Source organism: Ctenopharyngodon idella, chromosome 1 (genome assembly GCF_019924925.1).
Source record: "Ctenopharyngodon idella isolate HZGC_01 chromosome 1, HZGC01, whole genome shotgun sequence".
NCBI classification, from domain to species: Eukaryota; Metazoa; Chordata; class Actinopteri; order Cypriniformes; family Xenocyprididae; genus Ctenopharyngodon; species Ctenopharyngodon idella.
Window position 1 is genome coordinate 27,787,007 of NC_067220.1, and position 27,118 is coordinate 27,814,124.

The 27,118-nt window shown below is 36.8% G+C and overlaps 1 protein-coding gene across 2 annotated transcripts in view; it reads left to right on the plus strand.

The window, feature by feature from the left end:
• The first annotated feature begins 16,649 nt into the window (after positions 1-16,649).
• anos1a (anosmin 1a) overlaps positions 16,650-27,118 on the plus strand; it is a 28,983-nt gene continuing 18,514 nt past the window's right edge. The window contains exons 1-2 of one of the 2 annotated variants that reach the window (XM_051907511.1): positions 16,650-16,916; positions 21,006-21,053. In XM_051907511.1, coding sequence (XP_051763471.1) covers positions 16,737-16,916; positions 21,006-21,053 — 228 coding nt within the window. In that variant the 5' untranslated portion in view covers positions 16,650-16,736. The remainder of the gene's footprint in view (positions 16,917-21,005; positions 21,054-27,118) is intronic. The other variant, XM_051907502.1, reaches the window with a different exon arrangement.

Sequence of the window (27,118 nt, forward strand, 5' to 3'; positions counted from 1 at the left end):
AAAAATAACAAATGCAATTGATTTAACTGAACTTTTGTAGGTGCTTTGATTCATTTTTACACAGTCATGCTGTCTCCCTCTTCATTCCGGGAAAGAAAGTTGTTATACTGAGCTTGCGTGATGCTCTTCTCCGTAATTTCGGCAAGGCCTTGTTCAATAATTCAGACTAACATTTTCTCGGAGCACAGTGATTCAAGATCCCAGTGCACCAGCAAGCATCAGCCTGCCATTATTACGCCTCGCTGGACTAAAGGTAACAAGCATCCAACCCCCCAACTCACTAGAGAGAAAGAGTGAGGGAAATAGAGAGAGAATGACTCCCATCATTGCTGAAAATCCACCACCCCCTCAACTGAAAACTTAAGCTGTATGTTTGAAGTGGATGTGGGAGTGTAGCAGAAGAGAATGAGGCCCATTTGAGTGTTTAACGTAGTTTTGTACATTAAGCTTTCTTGTCTAATACAGTATATCCATATGAAGTTATCAAGAAGACATTGATCCTCATACAAGTAATATCATAATATCATATATATGTTATAAAACAGACATTTTGGCACTCAGGCCTTTCACGGTGTCTTAACGATGATTTCCTCATGATTACATGTGCAAAAAATCATAACCAAACAAATATTCCAAAAAAATGATGCACTGTATAAAGATATGTAATTATAACATAAAAAGCAAAATATACAATTGGGTATTCATCGCCTAAACATTGAAAAATCAGAAATATGCCGTCAACATACTGTAAGTCCTCATGATTTTGCTTATTTTGATGTTCTTTGCTACTGTATTGGCAAATAATAAAGTGAGCAAATAATCATGTGTCAACAGGAAACAGAAATGTTTATCTCAAAAGCTACTTAAACCCAGAAGTTGATGCAGTACAATGATTTCAGTCAGAACATATGTTATACCAATGTAATAAATTATCAATAACACAACATTACAGTGCATAAGGTTCAGTATTGACTGTTAGAATGAAAAGACACTTGAGGCACCTTTTGGGGTTCTTCAAACAGCCTCAAATGAACCATTGACAGTGTTTAGAGTTCTTGCAAGAAATTATAAATTTCATTTCAGTTCCTCAAATAACTGCCTTTAAAGTTCTCCAAAGGGTTCTAGCACAAGGGTTCTAAAATAACTATTTTAAATAACTATTTTGGGTTCCCCAAAGAACCTTGTAGTGAACATTTGTAAAATATATATTTTTTTTTTTTAGTGTGAAGAACATTTTAATAATCATCTAAAGGCCCTCTTTCCAGTAAAAAAGAACATTTTGTGCAATGGAAAGGCTCCATGAATGTTAAAGATTCTTTACGGACCACAGATGCCAATAAAGAACCCGTGGGTATTGTTTCACCCCCTCTAGTATTGTTTCATTTTTACAGTGTTGAATCTGTTGGATTAATATGCCTTATTAGTGAGTGGGAACCAGTGAAATCAAAAATTCTTTTTGTCTGGTACTTAACATTGGATGAAATAGGATTATGTACCTCCATTTCTCTCAAGGCCTGTTTTCACATACTTTTTTCATTTATTCATTATTTCACATCATTTTGTTTATTAGACTGGTTATTACCACTTAAAATCTTTCTCAAGTGCCACATTCCCTCTCTCTCTCTTTTCTCCCACTAGTGGAACAGTACTTGACTGTAGAGCAGTTTCACGTTGTAATTATGCAAATCTGAATTATAAAGTTGCTAGGTTGAACAGATGCAGCTGAAAACACCTCCAGTGAGAGATGTTTTTTTATTGCTGTTCAAATTTCCAAACATTCTAAAATCGTTCCTTGCAAAAAATAGATGTTGCAGGAATTATTCTGGAGGGGAAACATTAAAGCTCAAGGCTTTTGAAGTGAACTGCACATATATTCCAAGAAACCTCAGATGAAGCATGATGTTGCCCTATTTTTGAAAGCTGTTCTGAATATACACTACCAGTCAAAAGTTTTTGAACGAAGTCTCTTATGCTCATTAAGGCTGCATTTATTTCATAATAAATACAGAAAAAAACAATAATATTGTGAAATATTATTACAATTTAAAATTATGGTTTTCTATTTTAATATACTTTAAAATATAATTTATTTCTGTGATGCAAAGCTGAATTTTCAGCATCATTACTCCAGTCTTCAGTGTCACATGATCCTTCAGAAACCATTGTAATATGCTGATTTATTATCAATGTTGGAAACAGTTGTGTTGCTTAATATTTTTTTGGAACCTGTGATACTTTTTTCAGGATTCATTAATGAGTAAACGGTTAAAAAGAACAGCATTTATTCAAAATATAAATCTTTTCTAACAATATAAATCTTTACTATCACTTTTTATCAATTTAACACATCCGTATTAAAGAATTAAATTAAAGAATATTAAAGAATTAAATTAAAGAATAAATTTCTTTCAAAAAAAAAAAAAAAAAAAAAAAAAAATTACTGACCCCAAACTATTAAACAGTAGTGTATATTGTTACAAAAGATTTCTATTTTAAATAAATGCTGATATTTTTTAACTTTTTATTCATCAAAGAATCCTGAAAAAGTATCACAAGTTATAAAATAATATTAAGCAGCACAACTGTTTCCAACATTGATAATAAATCAGCATATTACAATGATTTCTGAAGGATCATGTGACACTGAAGACTGGAGTAATGATGCCGACAATTCAGCTTTGCATCACAGAAATAAATTATATTTTAAAGTATATTAAAATAGAAAACCATAATTCTAAATTGTAATAATATTTCATAATTTTATAGTTTTTTTTCTGGATTTATTATGAAATAAATACAGCCTTAATGAGCATAAGAGACTTAGTTCAAAAACATTAAACATAGTAATGTTTCCAAACTTTTGACTGGTAGTGTAATAGAATCAGAAAAATAACACATTTAAATGATTTCATCGGTTATATATTGATGATATCTGCATGGCTTTACTTGTGGCGCAATACAGCCTTAGGCAGGTCAGCATAAGACCTTTATATAGAGGTAATGAATTATGCATCCATGTTAGAGGTAGGATCTATTTGTCATCTTAATGCGTCAGGGTAATTGAATACACACAAACCACAACTCACTCGTAAGTCACAGTTTAGACACATAACTGTATGTCTTTTTTATAATGTAATTGTCTTAGAATCAATGTATATATTGCTCTCATTGCACAACTTGCGACTTACGACAGTATTTAGACACATTTCTGCATTTTTATTTATGAAATTAATACATTTATTCATACATAATACTGCACATATATTATGAACATCAAGAGAAGGCATTTAAAATTTCGAGTGTTAATGCCCTTCACAACCTTAGTATCAAATTTAAATTTCTCTCTCATCCACCCACCTCCTCCCGGTCTCTCTCTTCTTCCCATTTTTCTCTTTCTCACTCTCCTCCCCTGAGAAATCATGCAATGGGACAGAAAGAATTCATGGAATGAAAAAGAAAGTGACACCAGTACAAAGACATTCTTACACTTTTAATTTGATTTCCTCATTCTATAGACCTTATTTACCAGAGAAACAAGCGTGCCGCCATCTTTAGAATATTGTCTTTGAACTTCCGTTTTTGCGGTAGCCCTGTATATTTCTATGGCATCGCTATTGAAGAATAATTAGCTGGTGAAGTGGATTTACCTGTTGTAGAGTTAATGACAGTTATCATGAGCATTGTTATGTTTAAAGCAGATGTCTTAACAAATGTGTGTAGACCGGGAAGATTTTAAAACGAGCAGTTCATTCATAAATACGTAAGATCGCTGTGGAAATACAAACCGGAAGTCAAAAGACAACGAGCGCAGCGCTGAAAAGGGGCGGAGCTACATAAGGTCTATAGAACACAAATGTCTCAAACAAACAAAATGGAAAGGGTACTGATCATTTACTGACAGGACACTATGTGTTACCCTAAAAAGGCTTGTTACCTTAAAAAGGCACAACACAATGCAATGCATAATTTGAAATATAGCTAAAACCCCTGTGAAAAATCAATATGCAAAATTTCTTCACAATTACAGTATATTTGGTTCTATTTTACAGACTTTTCTTAGAGTGCACACTGCAAAAAACAAAAACAACAACAAAAAACTAGCGAATTGTGCTAAAGGGGCTATATTTGATTGGTGCGGAAGCACTATTGATCTGACAAAAGATTAATGGATGTTCAGACTGACAGTAATTAAACTCTGTCAGCTCTGCTGTTGCCTTCATTACTAGACGTGAACACGCATACAAACACATTCTAGTTGCTGAAAAGTACACATGCACGCACTGAGCACACACACGCACGCACATACACACACACACACACACACACACACACGCGCACACACACACCCCAAAACCCCTGCCTTCCACCAGCAGTCCAATTTATTTTCACAAATAAAACTGCCACCATAACAGTTTTAGCACATACAGAGTCATAAAATGTCCCGGCACATGTCAGATCACTGCATGGAATGAAGCCATAACACTTCCTGATAATGAAACTGCAGGAACAGGATTAAGAGCAGCTTTAACGTTGACAGATTTAAAACGCTTTTCATCAAAAATGTTATTATCAGCCAGTCCATCTGACTTGACAACATACACATATCCACTACATTAATGTTGACAAAGATTAAGTTAGCTAATGTTTAAAGGGATGCTCCACCCAAAAATGAAAATACTGTCTTCATTTTCTCACTCTCATGTTGTTTCAAAGCTGTATGACTTTCTTTCTTTTATGGAACATGAAAATATATTAATGTCTTATTCAATGGAAGTCAGTGTGCACAGTTGGTTCCCAACACAATATATCATCTTTTGTGTTCCACAGAAGAATGAAATGCACACAGGTTTGGAAGTAAAGAGGGTTGGAGCATCCCTTTAAAGTAAAGACATTTTATGTGCTACTACACAATCTGAATTTCATGTACATCCTCACAGAACATTGATTCAATTCAGACTTACCTTTATTCACTATATTTACTATATGTGGACCTTCAGCTTGCTCTGACTCACATCATCAACACATCCTCACTACCAGCAAACGTCCCACCGCATTTAAGCATTTAACCCCACTGCTCAAAAAGCCCAAACTCAGTCATACAACAGTTGAAAATTACAGGCTAGTCTCTCTTCTACCTTCCTACCTCAAGCTTATGCTTCCTCCCACCAGCTAAGGTCACTGAATGAATGGATGTTGTGTGTTCCTTCACAATGAGGCAAAAAGTCACTCTTTAAAATTTTCACCCTCTGTTTCAACTCTGGTGGAATGAGCTGCCAGCCTCCACCCAAACTGCCAAAACCAAAGACACATCTCTTTAAACCAATGCACTACACTTGCAGAAAAATAAAAATTTCTACTCTCTGCATTTCTACTCTTCTCTACCTTGCTTCCTATGCAAGTTGTTAAATAAACCTGATGTTGTATATTATGAATATTGTTGGCTCCTTGACGAATTGCTTTTGTTCATCTCTTGTAACTTTGGATAAAAGCGTCTGATAAATACATAAATGTAAATGTTTCTTTCTCAGCTGTTCAGGTGGAGGTTAGGAGCTCATTCCAACAGTGAGGAGCAGAGACAGTTGAAGGTTTTGGAGAGTGACTTCCTTCACAACGAGGCACCACTCATTCAGCGACCTGTTGGGGGGAGATTAGCTTATTTATGATTATTAAAATAAAATATATTATGTTAACAAATAGAGTTTGCAATATCAAGCAGCACAATTGACAATTTTTGTACAACTTAAATAACTGGAAGCCTTGCACTTTGCAGCTAAAAATGGCTATACGCTCAAAATTAGTTAGATATGATCAAATTGCAATAATTTAAATAAAAGGGGGGAGGGGAAGCTCGTGCTGCAGGAAGATCTGTCTGTGGAGTAAGCCTGTGCCAATGGTGTCAAGCAAAATTATTCAGAGCTGCTAGGAGCCACACCCTGCCAGCTCAGCAGGAGGTCTCTGCTCACAGGAGGACAAAGACAGAGAGTGGAGGATGTTTGCCCTGATACCTAGAGAGAAAACATCATAACTCAGGGAGGTGACAAACAAAAAAGAACACAAAAAAAAAAAAAAACCGCAAATACGAGTCCCAAAATGCAAAGAATGAAAACCCTTCCCAACCTACAGTACAATATTGCACTATCAATTTGTATAGAGCTAAATAAAGCATTCTTCACATCATCATTCCCTTTAACAACTTTCAAATCTGAATTAAATACTGAATTAAATACTTAATAAAATGCTTTCCAATTCATGTTTCCACAGCATTCGATTAAAACACACGTGAATTAAGCTAGAGAGGGCAGTTTGAAGGATTGCAAGAGAGATATTTTGTACTGATCTCAGGTCAGCAATACACAAAGGGCAAGTGGAAGATGCAGCAGTGATCGCCATAGCCTGACTCTTTCTTTTGATTGCAATTGATCAAAGAGCAAAACACAGAAAGTGGTCTAAAACCAATAACCTATGGTCAGACTCAAACCCATGCACAGACACACCTACTGGAGTCCAAAGGACAGAAATCACTAGTAAAAATGTTTCCATTTGATACAAATACAAATTGGAATTATAGATATAAAGAATTATTGTTCGCATAACGATTGAGTGAAAAGTTGCTTATTTGAATTGTATCCTATTGAAATAGTTAAGGATATATTATCAGGACTTATATAATAATAACTTTAATAAATATGGGTGTAAATAATGAAATGTCCATCCCCAAAGAAACAGTTGAGAGTATTGACACCCCCCTCCCCCACACATACACACATACACAGACTGTGCATGGTAAAAATCCATGCATGACCACACCCTGATGTCAGACTGCACCGTTTGCCTGTTCTTTCTCCCTCACACTCAGCACTGCAGTTATTATGTAACACGCCGCCAGTGAGTGACTCTTTACAACACACCTCATACATGACTTTCATCATTCAACTCCTCTTTCTCCCTTAATTGTTCACTGTTCTCCCAACTCATTAAACTCTGCTGCAGCTCTCATCCCTAAATTACGAATTGCAATTGCATGTATAACAGATTTGGGCTGATCATTGTGTCTGTGAGACATAATTAAAATTATGGTTTTATTGCTTAAGTCACGTTCAGCCTGAATGACAAAAGCATTTGGCTAGATGATCTCTTTTACATAAACCCTCCCAAATGCAGAAGCGTTATTCACTCATCTGATGCACTCAAAATTATTTCTAAATGGATTGGTATATTGTCATAACTTAAGGCTATAATGATATAATGATGTTTCACATTAGGTTAGGTAGATGTTATTGAAAAAACTGGATATTAATTTGACATTTGCCAAATATGTACTCAATTTGCAATTACATTTCTGGTTTGATAATAATACAATTGAATAAAAATAAAAAATATTTAAAATAAAATGTTGTTTATATATATATTTCTAAGTTTGTCCACTACACACTTTATTGGCCCAATACAATACAATTTTTGTCTCTACTGTGTAGCATTCAACTGCAATAATTGAACTACTACGCCATCTGTTGGTCAGTTAGAAACATGCAGTATCATCAAGGTTTTTTTTTGCACTGTTTTGTGGTAATTTACTTGTTTAGTTCTTTTGTGTAATTGTAACTGATGTTAATTAATTAATTAATTAAATTAATTTTGGTTAAATGACTGGGTTAAACTAGAATAATACTGGAATGTGCCATCCTCGCCTAACCTGACTTTATCCAGAAAAGCTTACAATGCATTAGGTTAAGAGCTCTAGTGATAGCAGAGGCTTTGATCTCAATAGAAACTCATTCCTATTTTCTACTGCACCTGACAGCTTTGCAAGATCCACCAGCCCATATGGAAGCTTACTTGCCATTGCACAAAGACAAAGAAAAGGCAATTTAATCTATTTTAAAATTGTACTAAAACATTCACAGGAACAGCTCTTAAAAGGCATGCATGATTATAATTAGGCTACACAAAAGCATTATATTTCTGCCCAACTGACAAAACTGTCAACTTAAAGGAATAGTTGTCACTAAAGAGAACAAATGAAAATTGTCATAAATAATTTCCCTCATATTGTTCCAAAACTGAATGACTTTCACTCTTCCGCTGGAACTCGACTTGCGTATGGCCATTGCCGGAAGCCAGTTATTATAGTTTATAAAGTTTTAAATATGGAAATTTTTCTTACAAAAACCCATCGCTTCACTTCAGAAGGCCTTTATTAACCCCCTGGAGTCGGATTACATTTATGATGGATATATGCACTTTTTTGGGCTTCAAAATCTTGAGCCCCCTTCATTATAAAGCTTGGAAGATAGTCACATACACCTAGGATGGCTTGAGGGTGAGTAAATCATGGGATAATTTTCATTTTTGGGTGAACTATCCCTTTAACACACCTGATTCAGATCAGTAGCTTGTTAGAAGAGAGCTCCATGAACTCAATTTAGTGTGTCAGATAAGGGAGACATATAAAACTTACTAGTTAACTGTCAATATGATCATTTTCATACATAGCTGTTTTCGCTGCAGTAGTTTGATTAGCTTAAGTTTGTTAGTTCTTGAGTTTGCTGTTACTGAATTCCAAAATCTTTCAAAATTATCCAATTATATAAAAGCAACAGCAAAACTTGGTTAATGACTTAGTTCACCCAAAAATGAAATTTCTGTCATTAATTACTCACCCTCTGTCGTTCCAAACCTGCAAGACCTTTGTTCATCTTCAGAACACAAATTAAGATATTTTTGATGAAATCCGAGAGGTTTTTTAATCTCCCATAGAAGCAACAAAATGACCACATTCAAGGTACAGAGAAGTAGTATAGACATTGTTAATAGTCATTGGAAATAGTCGATGTGACTGCAACGGTTCACCTTAATGTTATTAAGCTTTGTGAATACATTTTGTGTGCAAAAACAAAACAAAAATAACGACTTTATTCAACAATTTTGTCTCTACCCTGTCAGTCTCCTACGCAGCTGACACAGTGCAGCGCTTCCGTGTTTACGTCAGAACGTGATTCAGTATTGCCCGACGCTGTTCACGTGAGGACCACAACGCATGCGTGTGATGCTGACACAGGAGCCGGCCTTCTGATGTAGAATACGGAAGCTCTGCAATGTGTCTTCAACGTAAACTGTGTATGAGAATGACAGGGTAGAGAGGAAACTGTTGAATAAAGCCTTGAATGTGGTCATTTGCTCTCTATGGGAGATTAAAAAACCTCTCTGATTTCATCAAAAAAATCTTATCTTGTGTTCTGAAGATGAATGAAGGTCTTACGGGTTTGGAACGACATGAGGGTGAATAATTAATGACAGAAATTTCATTTTTGGGTAAACCCAGAACATATAACCATAGCCTGGCAATGACCATATAAACCAAATACAATTTTGGCTGAGAAATTCCCTTTATTTATATAGTGCTTTATACGATACAGACTGTTTCAAAGTAGCTTCACAGTAATGAATGTTCCCTGAGAAGTTAACAAGGTGATGAGGATGCGTCCCGCGGAACCCGGTGTCTGAAGCATGTATGAAATTACACCAATCTTATTGACCAAAGGCAGTCTGATTACATCATGGAACACCTGAGTGTATAAAAGGGTGCCTGCATTACATGTCTTCAGATTTGAATTATCTGAAGGAAGTAAAGGCATGTCTGCATAGGCATGTCCGAAGCCTGGCAATGTGATTCAGTGTCTCGTTCCCTTCTCAAGGAACCGGGTTATATACTTAACCCTATATGTTCCCTTTTGAGGGAACTCAATGCTGTGTCAGTTGCTGATGCTATGGGGACGTTAATACCCACTACACCATGCTGATCAATGCCTATGTAAGCTGTGAAGGACACCAAGCAAATCTTGTCAGGTTTAAGCATTGAAGGACTCGATAGGCCCTCAATCGAAACCACCACACAGCTTCAGGAGACACTTGATTCTCATCCCTCTAGGAAAGTGTGAAGCGAGAGCAGAGCTCCCTCACTGTGTCCATAACAGTAAGTTCATTCAGCTCCCTCAGCTCGCTCACATTGGCAAGGTGGTAGCCTTCAAAGAGTATGCAACGCCAGGGGAGAGATAACGCGCAAGCAACTCTTCAACCCGGGCATCCTCGCATATCCCTGCTCACACAGCCCCTTCACACGCAAATAGTTAGACCGTGTGAGCCGAATACAGATTCTGCCATTACCTTGACACCTCAGTGTGGAGATCTGAGATGAATGAAAGGCTCACAGACTTATATGCAGGGCTGCAGAGGAGACTGATGCCTCAACTCTCTCTTCACATCTAATTCCTCAGAACTAGACGGCACATAATATGTTCTCAGCCAAGTCAGAAGCATCCACAGAGTGGGCTTTCAGAACCGACATGACAGCAATGTTGTTTTTTATAAATAAATCTCCATTTGATCAGAAGAATTTGCAGAGCAAGCTTCCATATCCATATACAGAAACATAAATAGGTGCCTAGGATTGGAGGTTATAAGTTCTGCTTAGATAAGTTCTGCTTTTTTTTTTTTTTTTTTTTTAACAAAACATATGTCGTAAACATATACTGTAGGCTACCTGCAGAACAATGTACAATAAGTAAAAGTAAAGACAAATAAATAAAAGTAAGTAAATAAAAAAAATAAAAATAAATAAAAAATACTGTCCAGAAATACATATGTGAATTAAAGCTGCAAGCAGTGATGAAAGGGCCTTTGCACCCGGGGCCACCGCCACCCGGTGGCCTTAGAAAAATTGTGAATAGTGCATGTAAGCGAGTAAATACAGGAGAAATATGGCAAAGTCATTTCGACGTGCCACACTTCCTGCTGCCAATAGGTGGCGCTTTGACTGTAACTGAATATTGTCTTGAGGCCAGGACTATTATCAAACAATAAGTTTGGAGAATATTGGACATTGTATGTCTGAGTTACAACAACTTCCTTTTTCGTGGCATTAATTGCATACTTTAGTTCAACGAAAACTCAAGATCTTCGCAATTTAACATCGCTAAGGCCTTAAGATTAGACTGACCAAATATGATGTTGTTCTGGTTAAATCTCTATGAGGAGTTAATCACAGTGTAAAACATGTCATTTCCTGTTGCCCGCAGGTGGCACTATGACTGTAAATGAATATTTGCATGTAGATGTCTTCAGGCCAGAACTCTAATAAAACATGTGAAGTTTGGGGCAGATCGGACATTGTATGCCCAAATTACAACAACTTACTGTTTCATGGTGAAACATCAGACTTTGTCAGGCCGCCACGGACACGACCTTCAGTGAAAACTCAAGATCTTCACAATTTAACGTCTCAAAGGCCTTTAGATTAGACTGACCAAATATGATGTTGATCTGATTAAAGCTCTAGGAGGAGTTTGTTAAAGCACAACATCTGGAAATGGCAAAAACTGCAAAAAAATTGCAAAGAAAATTCAAAATATCTCACTTCCTGTTGGGTTTACAGATTTTGAACGCAGGGACTTTTTTGTAGGTATTGGGCTGTTACATGTGTTCATACCTGTACGTGAAACGTAGCGCCAAGTCGCTTATTTGAAATATTGTAGGTGGCGCTCTCAAGCCATTTTGCCACACCTAATTCTGAAACCCATATCAGACGTAAATTTTCACCACTTCTGATGCGTGTGCAAAGTTTCATGAGTTTTCAAGCATGTTTAGGCCCTCAAAAATGTGATTCATTTCGGAGGAGAAGAATAATTGACCGAGCAATTACAATAGGGTCCTCACACCATTGGTGCTCGGGCCCTAAATATATATGTTTCAACTATCTCAGTCTGTACTGAGCAAAGCCTTTACCCTTTTTCTATTTGCATCACTGTCATTCTAGGATGGATTTAATGGACAAATAATAATTATACTTACAATTTCATCATTGTGCTTACAGTTGTATTTTCCCTTCAATGCAAGCCTATTGAAAAATGAAATATTTTATTCACTGAACAGATGATTGTGTCACAAATAACTACTGTATATAATATTTAGCATATGTAAATTCACTGCAATGTCAGAGGAGGATTTGCTCATTCAAGGTTCAAAGTTTTTTTCTTGTGGAGTTGTTCCTTGCCACGGTTGCCTTTGGCTTACTCAGTTGACATTAATGTATGATAGTCTGTAAAGCTGCATTGAAAGAACCTGGATTGTAAAAAGTTCAATACAAATAAAATGACTTTACTTTGATAAGAACAGTCATGTGAAATATGTGTTTAAACTAGAATGAAAGTGCAGTTTCATATACACAGCATTACAAATGATGTTTCTTTCAGGGAAAATTTTAGATCACAGGCATTTCGATTAAATGAATTTCTCTTTCATTTTGCAATACATATGTATTGTTTCTTATTGATCTACTTTAGCTTCTCCCAACGTTCCTAAAGGCGGCACAGAACCCCCCCCCCCCCAAAAAAACAGCAACAACAACTAATAAGGCGTGGTGCCATGGTAACTGATTTTAAAAAAAATGTAATACAGTTATTTTCTTTTTGTATTGTATTTTAGTTAAATAGTCTGAACAAAAATATGACATTCATATCTTTCAGTTAATTTGTCAAAAATAGGCTGGAAGTTTATACAAAGGAGATGTTGTTCCATGTATTTGAAATGGAGATCTTCCAATCCTTCAAATGATTTTAAATTCTTTGTTGTGTGTTTTCGACAATATGTTTTCAAATAAAGTCAAGTTCTAAATGAAGTCCAGACTTCATTGTCGCAGTGATCTACAGATATCTGTGATGACTTGGATAATGAAAACCATAGATATTATGGTCAATACTGCATACATTTGTGACAATATCAGAGTGCGTTGAGGGTTTTGCTTTCATTTAACTGCTTTTGTTTCACTGACAGCGACTGGTCACCAAATGTACTGGCAATGTAGTGGCATTAATGCCCACCAGATGTCAGCAGAGTTATTAAACAACGACGACCAGGATCCTCTGTCAGGCCTAATAACCCATTCTGAACTGACAGACCTCAAAATGTCTCGCTTTAACAAAAATGAGTTTCCTTGTGCCACTGCCAAGATTCCATTTATGCTTGATCAGAATATAAATAAATCAAAGTGGCTATGATGAAATCTCTCCCTACCTCCCCTAGTTTATTCCATTTTGATTTTATCATGGTTTTAGCTTCCCAGATGGTGAGTAGTTTTATCATTCTGATCAGTTTAAGAACTGTACATTCATATTTGAAAATCAGTTAATTTTCATTATCTACTTAAAATTAGTGTCGGTTAACTTTACACAGATTGTTTGCTTTTTGGTAAATGTGACTCATTTGTAGGCTGACATCAACATGTGTTAATTTGGTTTTCCCAAAATAACACAATAAAAAGTTATTCAGGCGTATCAGCAGGTTGTTTCCTAATGCTGAGGAAAAAGAGGGAAATGACAAAATCAACCTACCTCATGCTCCCCTACTAAGCCCAAATAAACTGCGAGGATCTCCCTGTACTGCATATTTACGAGCTGGGCTCCCCAACGGCCAAAGCATTTCCCTGGAAGCAGAAGGGGGGTATGGGAAATACCATTCAGTAAGGCTGCAGGAGAAAGGAGGACCCCACACCAACATGTTTTCCATGTGTAGCATCACACACACACACACACACACACACACACACACACACACACACACACACACACACACACACACAAACCACCAATGCTACACACTATCCTGCTGAAGTACTCACACTTGTATAGACGCTTACATAGAAATTCACAGCTGTAAGGAAACCACAAACACGTCACAGACGGCTATTTTTATGTGTAAGTAACATAGACTGATGCATAAAGACATTTTTAGGAGGACTGAGTGACACCTCACCTCCTAAACGTTATAGTGTGTGGTTCGACCACCAGGACCACTTGGCCAAGTTAGGGTTATTTGGCTTGTAACATTAGCAGAACCCTTTTTGGTGCTAAATAAAACCCTTTTTATAAGGTTCCATAAAGAACCATGCTTTGAAAGTGCTATAGGACCTCAATAGTGTGATAAAGGTGATTGGTAGGAAACCAGTTACAATTTGAAAGTTAAAATTTGTAGACATTTTAAGAAAGAAATCATTTACCTGTTGAGAGTGTGTTGACAGTCTATGTAATTGAATGGCTAAGCTCCAGAAAAGCAGTAATGATGTGACTTTGACAGTTACAGATTTGAAAAACAAAAAGGCGGGAAAAAAGAACCCTAAACTCTAACACAAAGAACCATTTCAGCATGTAAAGGGTTCTTCAGGGACATGCGGTTCTAAATAGAACTGTTACTACGTGTAAAGAACCTTCAAAGAACCATCTTTTTTTAGAGTGGATTCTGAAATTCACATCCAGTAGACACTTTACTATCCCATAAGGCCACAGAAGAGAGTGAAGAGACACAACTGACATTGGTAGGTCACATGAAAATGACAATGTGACAAATATAGTATGTCTGAATTACATTAATTATACACACATTCACACAATATAGAACAATTCTTTTTAATGGTTGCAAAGTAAGTACATATTTAAAAAAAGAACCCCTCAGGGTGTGTTTCAATCAGCTCCCAAGTTCAGTAGTCAAGACACTGAACAGGAAGTCAGGCATTTTATGGGTTGTCTCAATCGCAAAATTATTCCACTGCACTGGTAATTAAAAATAATAATGTCAGAAAGATATCAGTTCTGCCTGTTCTTGATAAATACCAGTGGTGACGTTTTACAATGCAAGCTGTCCCAATACGACACAGTCTTGCATGTGACAGGAAGTGTCCCAGGTCCGAAAAATGCCAATTCAAAAAAAAAAAAATCCCAACAATTATCTCACTTAGAAACTCCAAAATTGCAAGATTTAGAGGAAACTATTAGACATTACATATAATTTGGTAGTAAAACACAAATTGTTGCACATTTGATTGGCGCAGATCCGTATTTTGTAAAATGTTTTCAATTGTTTTTTATCACTTAATTAGAAGCCCCGCAATTAAATTGTGTCATCTGTTACATACAGTAGAGACTACTGAACAAACATTTATAAGTTTATTGTAAAGTGCAAAGTACGGAAAATCAAAATGTAAATAAAGCTCAATAATATTTTACTTGAAGTTTTACAACCCAAACTTCTGGTCTTCATGTCCACTTGGGCCAAATACAGAAAAGACAAGTTGTCAAATTCAAAGAACAAAGTGTGGGTGTTGGGAAAGACCCAATGTGTAGTGAGTCAGGGTCCAAATTCATCTACACAGTGTACTGATTCATAACCTAGTGAGCTGATTGTGACGCACCCACAGTCTTACACAGCATGAGATTAGTAATCAGATGTTGATAATTACCACTAACTTGATGTCAGCTCAGCCTGCTGAAGGAAGCCATTGTGATTCACCTGTAAAAAAAAAAAAAAAAAAAAAGTCCTCCAAATTGCTGACAGCACAGCTGCCACAACACCAGGAAGCTTCGCTACTTCATAAAACCCAGTAGGGAGGAGGACGGGCGTCTCGTTAACACCCTGGGATCTCCCTTGTGAAGCCCAATCCATTACAGCAACTCGCATGACAGAGTGAACAAGCACATCATTTTCTTCAATATTTCCAACACGTCATATTTTCTCCATTCCTTGGGCGAGGGACCAGTGCCAGAATGTTTAGAGATACCTTGTGGTATACGTTAGTGGTTGTTTTAAATGCTCCGCATATAAAATTGTTGTTGTTCTCAGCTACCAGTGAAACCTTTTAATAGTTGTGGGGTTCCCTGGATGCTTCCTGCTCCCCTCCAGATGGGCCCAGGGTTTGGCCCATGATGCTGTGGGGTTTCTATCGGACACACACGTGCACAGCTGCATTTCAACAACACAGACTGAGTGGAAAATGTGTGCATTGGATGACATGTTGGCTGAGATTTTAAAAGCCCTGGTAAAAGTGAATCTAGTACTTTGGGTGAGAAAGTCAAGGGTGAAAAAAATCTTCCATTCATGATGACCTAAATGGTCAGACTTCATATTAGGTGTCTGTAACTACTATGTATTATTAATAATACTATGCAGTAATAATAATAATAATAATAATAATAATAAAATTGATAGTTACGATGTACTTATTGTGTTCATGTCGTATTGCAAAACACTTTTGCTGCTAAGGTATAATACAGGTAAGGTTAAGGACAGGTTTGGCGGTATGGGTAGGTTTAAGGGTGGGTTAGGGGGTAAGTTAAGGGTAAACGGTGTAATTATAGCTGTAATTACAGAAATTAATTACACAAGGTATTTTGAGGTATTACTTTAAGCATAAGTACAATGTAAAACATGTAAGTAGACTATTTTGTGGTCTATACTTGTAATCTGTCACCAAAAGATGGCAGCAATGCCAAATGTCTCTAACTTAATAATGCTTATTAGTTTGAGATGGACAAATCAACATAAACAGGTTTGATACAAGGTTGATGTAATGTTTTATTTGTTAAAATGAAATACTAATTTCACTATTGCTACACTCAACATTTTCTAAACGTTAATGTCACAACCATGAAGTAAGCAGCCATGAAGTGAGCAATCCACAGAGAGCATTAAGCTGTGTATCTTCACTATACAGCTGCTGCGTGCGGTCGGTGCACCTGATCCCGCGCGTCTCACGGGCGCAATCTCTGTCCAATAGCAGCGCGCGTCTCTGCGGAGGCCCCGCCCACACGCGCTCATTGAACTTTCATTATTTGCATCAAGCGCCCGCACATCCACTTTTACTTTCAAGCTCTTCAGCAGACGGTCCAACATAGCACTTTCTGTTCGTCAAGATGCGTGATTCTCTCATCGGTTTGTGCATTGGGATTATACTGTTAATAAACGGCGGGTTTGTAGTAATGAGGAGGCAGGACTCGTCTTCGGCTCTTGGCAGTATTTTCCGTACGAGGTGCGCCGCCAGGTGCCTGAGCCTTCACAGCACGCGCATCGCTCTCTCTCCAAGACATTTCCAGGTGAGTAAGAAAAGAGTTGACAAGTAAATGTTTATTGAGTGTTATACTCAAACGTACTGAATAAGACAGTCACTTAGAAATGAATAAGTGCCTTTTTTATAAAATAATATACTTCATTACTACTAATAATCAACTTATACAGATACACAACAGATACAGATACAGATTGTTTAGCTTTTTGTATTGCTGTTATTCATATGTTATTAGTGATATTACTGTTTTGACTTAACTAAATAACCAGCCAGACTAAATTGAATAAAAACATAATATTAATTATTATTATTATTATTATTGCCATAATATTTAGGCAATATAAAGTTGATTTGGGATCTAAATAATCTCAAATTCATCTAAATGGCCAGGAAGAGTAGATATTTAATGATTGTAAAAGTACAGAAATTATACAAATCATATATTAAATAAGTTACTTTACCTATGAACCTTTGTTGTTGGGTGACATTTTGTTTTTCTGTAAAAATATCATCGAACTGATTATTGGTTAAACTAATAATAATAATAATAAATTATTGATTTATTTTAATATTTAAAACTCCAGGTAGATCATTCAGTGGCTTGTTGTCTCATTTGATAAAGAAATGTTTGTGTAAATGTATGATCACTCTGCACCTTATCAGATGAACTATATTTTTGTTAGTTAAATGACAGTTATTTTTAGTGCTCTACCTTAACCAGTAAACACAAGCAAGCTCACTCATCAGCTCATCCATTTGAATTCCTAACCATTCACCAGGAGGAGTTCTACTATAAACAAACAGATGCATAGAATTGGAAAACTGGAGACACAACTGTACAAATCTCTGCCAGCCTCAGTCTCAACACTGCGGTTGGGGTTTTCATTAGAAGTTTAAAGTTACTTGCTTCTCTGTTTATGTTGGTTATGACAGACCGTGGGAGGATTTGGGGTGGGGGTGTAGAATAGGAGGGTGTGTTTTAGAGACTTCCTCTGTGTATGTGTGTGTGTGCATGCCTTATATGTTTATGTGTGTTTGTATCTGCACAAAGGCATGTGGAGGGGAATCTTTGTGCGTGTGTCTGCACTTTTTGTCTGCTGTCAACAAACTCCCTTGTTACTGTGATTATATTCATCCTCATGTCCTTCCTGATCTTTATCATGAGTTTGTACCGACATCCGACCCAGAAATAGACAGCTAGTCAAATTCATTTACAGTTCTTTTGCAAACCTTTAGTACGAATGGAAGGGAAATTCTGTAACACTGCAGGAATTTTGTTCAATTTATAATATATTTAAAAAAGATGATTTAGTGAGTGTCGAACATTGTCCATAATCAAAAGTATTTTTCCTTTCCTATTGTTTCATGAATACGCTATTCTATTCCACAACAATAACTTAAAGGTGTTTTTGACATAGGCTATATAATATAATACATCAACATGAGCAAACATGTACTGAACCAATGCAAAAAGCCCATTCAAAAGCTCCAATAAAAATCATCCAGATCTATATATCCATTCAAATTAAATCATCTCCTATCTTCAAATGCCCTGTCTGCTCATCACAGCGACGGCCTTGTTGTTATCTGAGCCAGACATCAGTGCAGAGGGAAGCTATGCACATCAGTCTCTTTTATCAAATGCTTTATTCTACAGCAAGCTGTCCATCTGGAGATGCTATCAAATTAGACACTGGTCTAGAAGCTCCTCATTGTCTCAGCACCGATTCCACAATGCGTTCAAAGCGTTCCAGAGCACTCCGACTCAAACAGCAGCTAGTGTTCCTGAACAGCTGCCTTCATTCTGCTGTCCGATCAGGGACTAACCCGGAATGAATGCTTTTCATATCTGCTGATCATTGTCTTCGTGTCCACATCCCTAAAGCCCACTTACGCTGTCTCCCGAGGGGGGAGGCCATTTTAGCAATTATCCCCTTCCTCTAGTATCAAATGGAGACCGGGGTCATGGGTTAATTTGAACGGACTGAGCTGAATGTCAAGTTATGCTGTGGCAAGGCATAACATCGAGCTATGAGAAGCTATCACTGATGATTAATGATTATGGGAAATTAGAGAGCATTTGATGTGGTTCAGAGAACGTCTGATCTGTCAGCGTTATGCAGACAGTTACGTGGAAATACACAGATCTTTCAGCAGTCTCAATATCCTGTTTGACTGCCATTGTTTTATTTGATCATCGGCCTTTGCTTCACTATATTATAAGTTTTTCGAGGAACCAATAGTTATTTAGAAGTATAGTTTTAGTCAAGGCCGTAACCATGTATTGAATATTGGCGGAGACCATTTTTTTCGAGGAGGTGGGGGGTGTTTTTGCATCACTGGATATTTCTATCATAAAACAGTTGTCATATATTAAATGTTTAGCTACACACTCTTTCACCATTAAACCTAAAGCATCGCCTCGGAATTAGCACTCATCTTCTGTGAACGCCTTATTTGATTTGATTGGCCGTCTCAATGATTTTGACATTGATGAGCTCTGTTAGACCATGGAGGCAGATCAGCCTAAAAATAAAACTTTTAAAACTTTCTGTCATCCTAATAACAAACAGAGCGGTGCGTAATGGAGTGCAGCAGAGCAGCATCAAGAATTTCAAAATAATGGGGTTTTAGTACTTCATTATAAAGTATACAATTATTTCATACACATAAGAAATGGGTCAATGATGTGAAGCTTTTTTCTGTCCCATTAATTTATTCAAATAAACAATAAAACAATAAAAATGAATACACCTGAATACACATTTTTATTTTTTGTATTAAAATTAATTTTTAAATATTTTTAGGGGGGCATAAAGTAAAAAATGTCACTGTCCTGATATCACAAAAAAGAGAAATCCTAATTAAAAGAAGGACTTAAAAAAACAACAAAAAAAAAACAAAAAAAAACATTATTAATATTTGAAAAACATTTGTCTTGTGGAGCGACCAAGTCTTGTGGTCCAACCAATTTGAAGAAACACACAGGAAAAAGAAACATAGAAAATGAGATTTCAAAAAAGTCTTATGAAATATCAGTTAATTTGTTTGTTTTGTATGACAAGACAAGGTTGCAAAGTGTCATGTGTTACAACTTCCGCCAAAAATGTAATATTTATGAAGTGATTCATATTAGTTGTTTAAAAAATACTTTTTTTTAAATGTGTCCATGTGCATGTATGCAATGTGTAAGAAAATATATATTAGTTTTTACTTGATGGTTACACTACATGACATTTTAGAGTCATTAAATGTAAAATTTCTTGAAAGTGTTATACATTTATATTAAAAAACATACAAGCAGAAAGTAATACATTTTAAAGAGAAAGATTTTTATTATCATGTACGCTCTTATACGTCACTGACCCAATAACAGTTAAAATATGTCTCATATACCTTTAATAATGAGAATAGGTTTGTGTAGCTCTGATGTGAGCACATGCATAACGTGCAAGTGAACTAACCATGCTTATGCTGCCGGCTTGATCCATTGATCCCACCACAGGCCAAAATAGATTTGTTTAGCTCTATTCCCCATAGTGGCGTATAGTCGCAAGATCTGGCAGCGATAATATTGTGGTTACTTTAGAGTCCCCACCATGTGCAATGTAAAATATACAGTGCATCTTAAAGGTTTTATCCTTTCTTTGTTATTGTGCTATTCAATAACCATTATTCTGAAGGCTGGCCAAGGGCGTTATCCTGTGGTCTGCCAATCAAATATGTTGCACATAAGCTTAAAACAACTAGCTGTTATTCAGATAAACAAAACCCTTTGACGATTCCTGACACGCTACGGAACATTCCAAGATCTGCTTTGCAAACAGGTGCTGATGAGTGATTTCTGATGTTTCTGTGCTCAGGTGCCCTGGTTAGTCTTTTTAATAAGGGAGAGGATGTAGACTGACTGTTCTGGTTTATGAGCAATTTTGCATTGCCATAGTCAGGGCTGTGTTTTTAAACAAGAATAATGCGTTCATAATAGGAAATTTCCTTTTTAAAGCCTCTCTGCTCAGCAGGGGCACATTAAAATAACACAATTCAAATGAGCCTGTCTGATGTGACTGGTGATTACAGCATTCTGACACGCAATTCCATCTGTCTCTTCTGTCCGCAGAGTAATGGATCCCTTGGATGGTGTCAGAGCCATAAACAGTGTGCAAAGGTAATTTCTGTCAAAATTACACAGCATTTCACAGCAGCTTGACATAAAAGCCAACACAGATCTATCACTGTAAAACATTGGTATGCCTGTGCACCTCCTGTAATGACATCATACATCATCGTAAAAGCTACTGTATTTGTCAGCTATCGCCTTGGACTATTATATCCGCGCTAGCTGGTTGTCGTACAGAAATGAGATTATGATTCACTAGCAAAGCTAGAGGTCACATCTGTAATGAGACTGATACAAATAGAGTTGAAAGGCTATGTGTTTTGATTCACATTACATTATACAGACGGTGTTATTTTTCCTTTTCACTTCAAGGCAAAATGCTAATTTCAGTAAAGAACTCAACCCACTTTTCTTAATGAGGACATTAACATGCTCTAGCAGCCTAGTCATTAAATAACAATAATATGCCGGTAGCACAGGGGGAATAGAGCTGACATGTTGCCAATGCAGATTTTCCACACATTTCACTGTGGTATTATGTAAAGCTCCCTTTGATGTATTGTTCAAGATGAGGGCTGCTTTCCTTTCAATGCTCTGTGCTTGCATTCCTTTACATATCAACCAGCTATTGCAGTCCGCACAATGACAGTCCGCAGAAAACGTTCTTGAATGCACATCTGGACGTTTTGAAATATTTCAAAACAGTTCATGATTGTGCATGTTACAGTTAAGCGCCTAAGCAGACTTTTCATGGCTGGAGGGGCGGCTTTAAGGATTTGAGATCTTTAATGCATTGATGTACGTGTGCATATGGTTGGAAAGAGTGCAGCACGTGTTTTCATATCACCCTCGGGGTAAGTTCACTGGAACAGCCAGGGTTTTGACCTCTCTTCTACGATCCATGAAAACATTTGGCCAACTGGTTCATGGATTTTTACTGCATTCTCCAGAGAGTTTCCTCCATTGGCTTTAAACGAGGACAATGCCTTTTAAACTTTTTCTGCTCATTATGCAGGATCCACATTTAGTTAGAAGTCTAAAAGCTTCAGGACAATGTGCTTTTGAAACCCTGTGTCAGTAATAATGCATTTGGGAATACTGTAACTAAATAACGCATTTAGTTTTGTCATCATGTAGCAGGAATGTGCAAAATTACATATTGTCATTATCAGTTAGTCTGTGGGTTTTCTGAATGTGCAGCTTTTCAGTAGGATAACTCACATATTTTGTACAAATCTTTAAAGGGTTAGTTTACCCAAAAATGAAAATTCTGTCATTAATTACTCACCCTCATGTCGTTCCAAACCTGTAAGACTTTCATTCATATTCGGAACACAAATAAAGATCTTTTTGATGAAATCTGACAGCATTCTGTCCCTCCATAGACAGCCTTCACCCCTGGAATTTTGATGCTTCATAAAGAGATCAAAAAACTAATCCATATGATTTGAGCGAGCTAGTCCAAATTTTCTGAAGAGACACGATCGCTTTATATGATGAACAGATTAGGGATGCATGATTTATCGCGATTAAATTGCATGCGATTTGGCAAAGGCTGCGATTATTTTAATGCGCAGCTTGTCAGAGCTGTACGGCTCTGTGATGAGTAGTAAATGCTTCTCCATCTGAAAGCCAGAGGGCGCTCTTGCTCTGAAACTCTAAATATGCCCTGCCTCAGAAGTAGATAACACGCATCATATCGCTGTAGCTGAATAAACAGAAGATTGAAACGCTTTGATTAAACATGACTAATAAATACCAACGTGATCTCATGAGAATACGTGTGTATTTTTATGTAAATTGTGGTTCTACCACACGCACATTTACTTACGTTTTCATACACACAAAAATGTACAACATTGACGTATTTAGAGGACTAAAACGTAAAAATACTTACGTATTAACAGCAATAAAAACGTAAATCATGTAACGTAAAGTGTGAATGTATAAGAATTTCCATGTATTAACATTAAAATCGTGGCTTTAATGATTTAATGTTGTTTTTAGTCTAATTTATTGAAAGCAGTTTACTCATCTACTTAATATGAAATAACATTTCTGTTCGTGACTTGTGCTGCTCGTTTCGGAGGATTGCATAATGTTAAACAAGACTACAATTTAAAACCTTACGAATAAATTTTCTGTAATTGTTTAACCATTTTGTAATATTTAGTTTGTTTGCTGTGCGACACAGAAGGCGTTTTCTCCTATGCAGCGACTGACAATACAACCATAAGATACACCAAAACACAACATAAATTCACAAATCACATCAATTTTATTTGTTCGCTGTACTCCAAATCTTTAGAATCCATATGTTTGTAAGGAACAGATCCAAATTCAGCCCTTTATCCATCGATCTTCATCTTCATTCTCAGCAGCAGCGACCATCACAGTCAAAGCTCGCGCTCGTTATGATTCAAATTTGAAAGTAGCGCCATCCTCGAGAAGCGTTACGACATGGTTTACGGCACTGATATCAAACGCTCATTGGTTCTCACCTTCGTCACAGATTACGACATGCCGTGTTTCAGTGGATTGACATTTGAAATGAGTGTCGCGCCTTCACGGAGAGAAGCCGGATTCTTCATATTTTCATGGATTAATAAATTAAATTCTGCTCTGTACCCTATAAAAAACTATTACCGCCAGAGAGGACTGTGACTGGAACTCATCATCATTTGAACTACTTTTGGTACCACTTTTGACATTTTCGCAAAAAAAATAAAAGAAATAAATTATTGTGATTACGCTTGTTTGTCTGTCACTCTTTTATTCATATTAGTAGGTAGTTTAAAGAAATGGTTATGGGTAGGTTTAGGGGTAGGTGTAGGATTAGTGGCTCAAAATATCATTTTAATGTTATATTTTTACTAAAATTGTCATTTTCCTACACATTTCTGCCCATTATGTTTTATTCTTTTAACATTCTGTATAAAATGGGTAGGTTTAGGTTCGGGATGGGGTTTAGGGATCTTACATTTATCTACAAAACGATAAAAGGGAAATTATACACATATCTTTAAGACATGATAAGATTCGTAAATATTTTACATTTTTTCGCTGTAAAAACGTAAGTATTTTTACGTTTTAGTGCCATAATTACGTCAATATTGTATGTTTTAGCACCTTTCTAAACGTACAAAAATGTACGTTTTGTGTCTTTGAAAGTTACGTATTAATACCTACGTATTAACAATGAGACCAGGCTGTAAATACACGCCTGCCTTATTCTATGTAAGAAGCCACATAATCTCACAGAAGGATGCTCAACTGTCGGTATGTAGTGAGTTGAGTAAAAACATGTTATTAAATGTTGTCTTTTGTTGGACAAGATGTTAATAAATGCTTCTCATGTCTGGAAAAATGTTTGATGCTTTTTGCTTTTTCAAATGTACATTATAAGTGACTCAAATTCGCAGTGCTTTCAGGTGGATTAGCATTTGGAGCCATACTTCATTGACAAGCTGCGCATAAAAAAAATAATCGAAGCCTTTGTGATTTCATAATCACACTAAGAATCGCGTTTAATGCCTGGCTCACACTACAGGAGTTTTAGGCCGATTTATGCCCAATTTTCCCCTCCCGAGAATCGGAGAAAAAATCTTGTCGAGGACCTCGATCGGTTCCGATGTTCGGCGCAGATTATCTGGTAATGTGAGGCATTCACAGATCGAATCTTGCACCTCCCGATCTGCTCTCACACAAATCGGGGCCGCCCCGATCATATCAAACATGTTTGATATTTAGGTTTTTAAATCGGGAAGATTACGTCAGTTCTTTAACAACAGCCAATGAGAGAAGTGAATGAGAGGGCTTTTGAAATTGTGACCACGAAACCAGCTGCTGTATGGGTCCGTTGGACAGTGGAGATGGCGGAACGGTGCGTTGAAGTGTTGCAACAACACAACTCCTTGAATAGCGTGTCTTCAAAAACGCGACACAACCGTACGGACAAAGAGAAAAACTGAGAAATCACTATGGTTTTGAACATACCGGGTGAGTGTAGAAAGCTGCTAGCAAATGTAAACATACCTGTTTATGTCAGTGACGAATATGTTTACATCCGCTTCCCAATGAAATCACGTGAGGAGCTCTTCTGGGTTTGATAATCTTAATAATATCTTAATAATCGTGTGTGCTGTGCTACAAATTTTAAATCTTGTAGTGTGTGCATGTTTGAGATTTGTGAGAATAAAATCTGTGAAGATTCTCCTTTTGTGTGTGCTGCAACTAGATTTCATATTCGGTTAGGATTTAAAAACTCCTCTAGTGTAAGCTCGGTTTAAGCGATAATCGCGTTTAAGTTCAATGTTATTTTTCGTATCGTGCGATAAATCGTGCAAACGTAGAACAGATTTAATTTAGGCTTTTACTTACATATAATCATTGAACAGCGAACATAAACAGATGTTCACCAACAAACCTCTTGCGTAACACACAAGAACAAACCTCACTGGTTCGTGCGGAAACACAAACGTGCTACGTACCAGATGAGAATGAACCTCTTTGGTGTTCATATGCATCAAGCAATCATGCTTGAGCTTCCGCTTCCCACAACTGATATTTGAGTTGATGAATGTTTACATGTGAATATAAGCATAAATTAAATTTGTTGCGGTTCATTTGAACATATGTGAACGCTGCCATCCGAACCCTGGTGCGCACCAAACAAGCGGACCGAGACCGCTGAAAATATGGGTCTCGGTCTGCTTCCAAACGAACTCTGGTGCGGTTCGAATGATATATGAACGCAACACGGACCAAAGACATGTAAACGAACCAAAAACAGGAAGATGAGATCATAAAAAGTACAGAATCCTCACGCATATCGGTTTTTCTTGTCATAGTCGCAAGTTTGCTCATTACAGGCATCAGACGCGCGTCTCCTCACAGCAGATCGTTTGTAACGGAGGGATTCCCGCCACTGTTTTGACTCCTTTAGGCATTTTATAAGCTCTTCACGAGCTCCCAGCTGGCCAAAATACCATCATATGCAGGCTACGCACACACAACAAGCGTGTTTACCTCAGCACACAGCATTGTTTTGGATGTTCGGTAAGTTCCATCTCAAAAAAAGCAATACGTCATAAAATCCGACCAATCAGGTTGTGAATGTATTCCTATGCTTTTAGGTTCGGTATCTTTTGGTTCGGGGATAAAATGACCAATCTGAACGCTAATCGGACCAGGACTAAATGTTTTCTTTTTTCTTTTTTGGTCCAGACCAAATGAACCAAACGAACCAAACTACAAGTGTGAACACAGCCTAAACTACTTGATTCATATGGATTAGTTTTACGATCTCTTTATGAACTTTTTGAAGTGTCAAAGTTCCAGTTGTGAAGGCTGTCTATGGAGGCACAGAATGCTGTCAGATTTCATCAAAAAGATGTTAATTTGTGTTCCGAAGATGAACGAAAGTTTTACGGGTTTGGAACGACATGAGGGTGAGTAATTAATGACAGAATTTTCATTTTTGGGTGAACTAACCCTTTAAGCTAACAATAAGGGATGCCCAGTATATGTTTTTCGTTTGTTTGACGTTATCAGGAATTTCTTTAATATTTATATTTTACACTAGCTCTTGAAGAGCACTTTCACTTTAAGAACAAATTAAGTGAGTTGCTGTGTTTTTAAAGGGGATGAAAAGACAAACCTTCTCAGAGAAACTATTAACATGTTGAAAGTAAAATAGCATATTCAATTACAAGCGCAACACACTTTCAAAACTCTGAAATCATTTCCCAAAAAAATCTTTTAATCCATGCCCCTTGAAAGCATCGCAGCTAAAAAAATATTAAACATGAAAAAAAGGTTAGCCTCACTAATCGACTAGTCTTGTGCTGACCATCGTGGCCTATGAGTCCCTAAATTTATTGTTTCCTTGATTAAAAAAATAAAAGCTTTTTGTTTCTAATTAAAATTGTTTGCTCTTAGTACACAGAAATGTGTATCAGTAATCTCTCATTGAAATATGGCCCATGGGAATCATGGCTTTGATAAAGCTAAACTTGTTTATCAGTCTCTGACCTGGATCTCTGAGGAGAATATGGAGTTCCATGCACAACATTGGTGGTTTGTGCTGGAATTACAGACTGCGTTCACTCCTG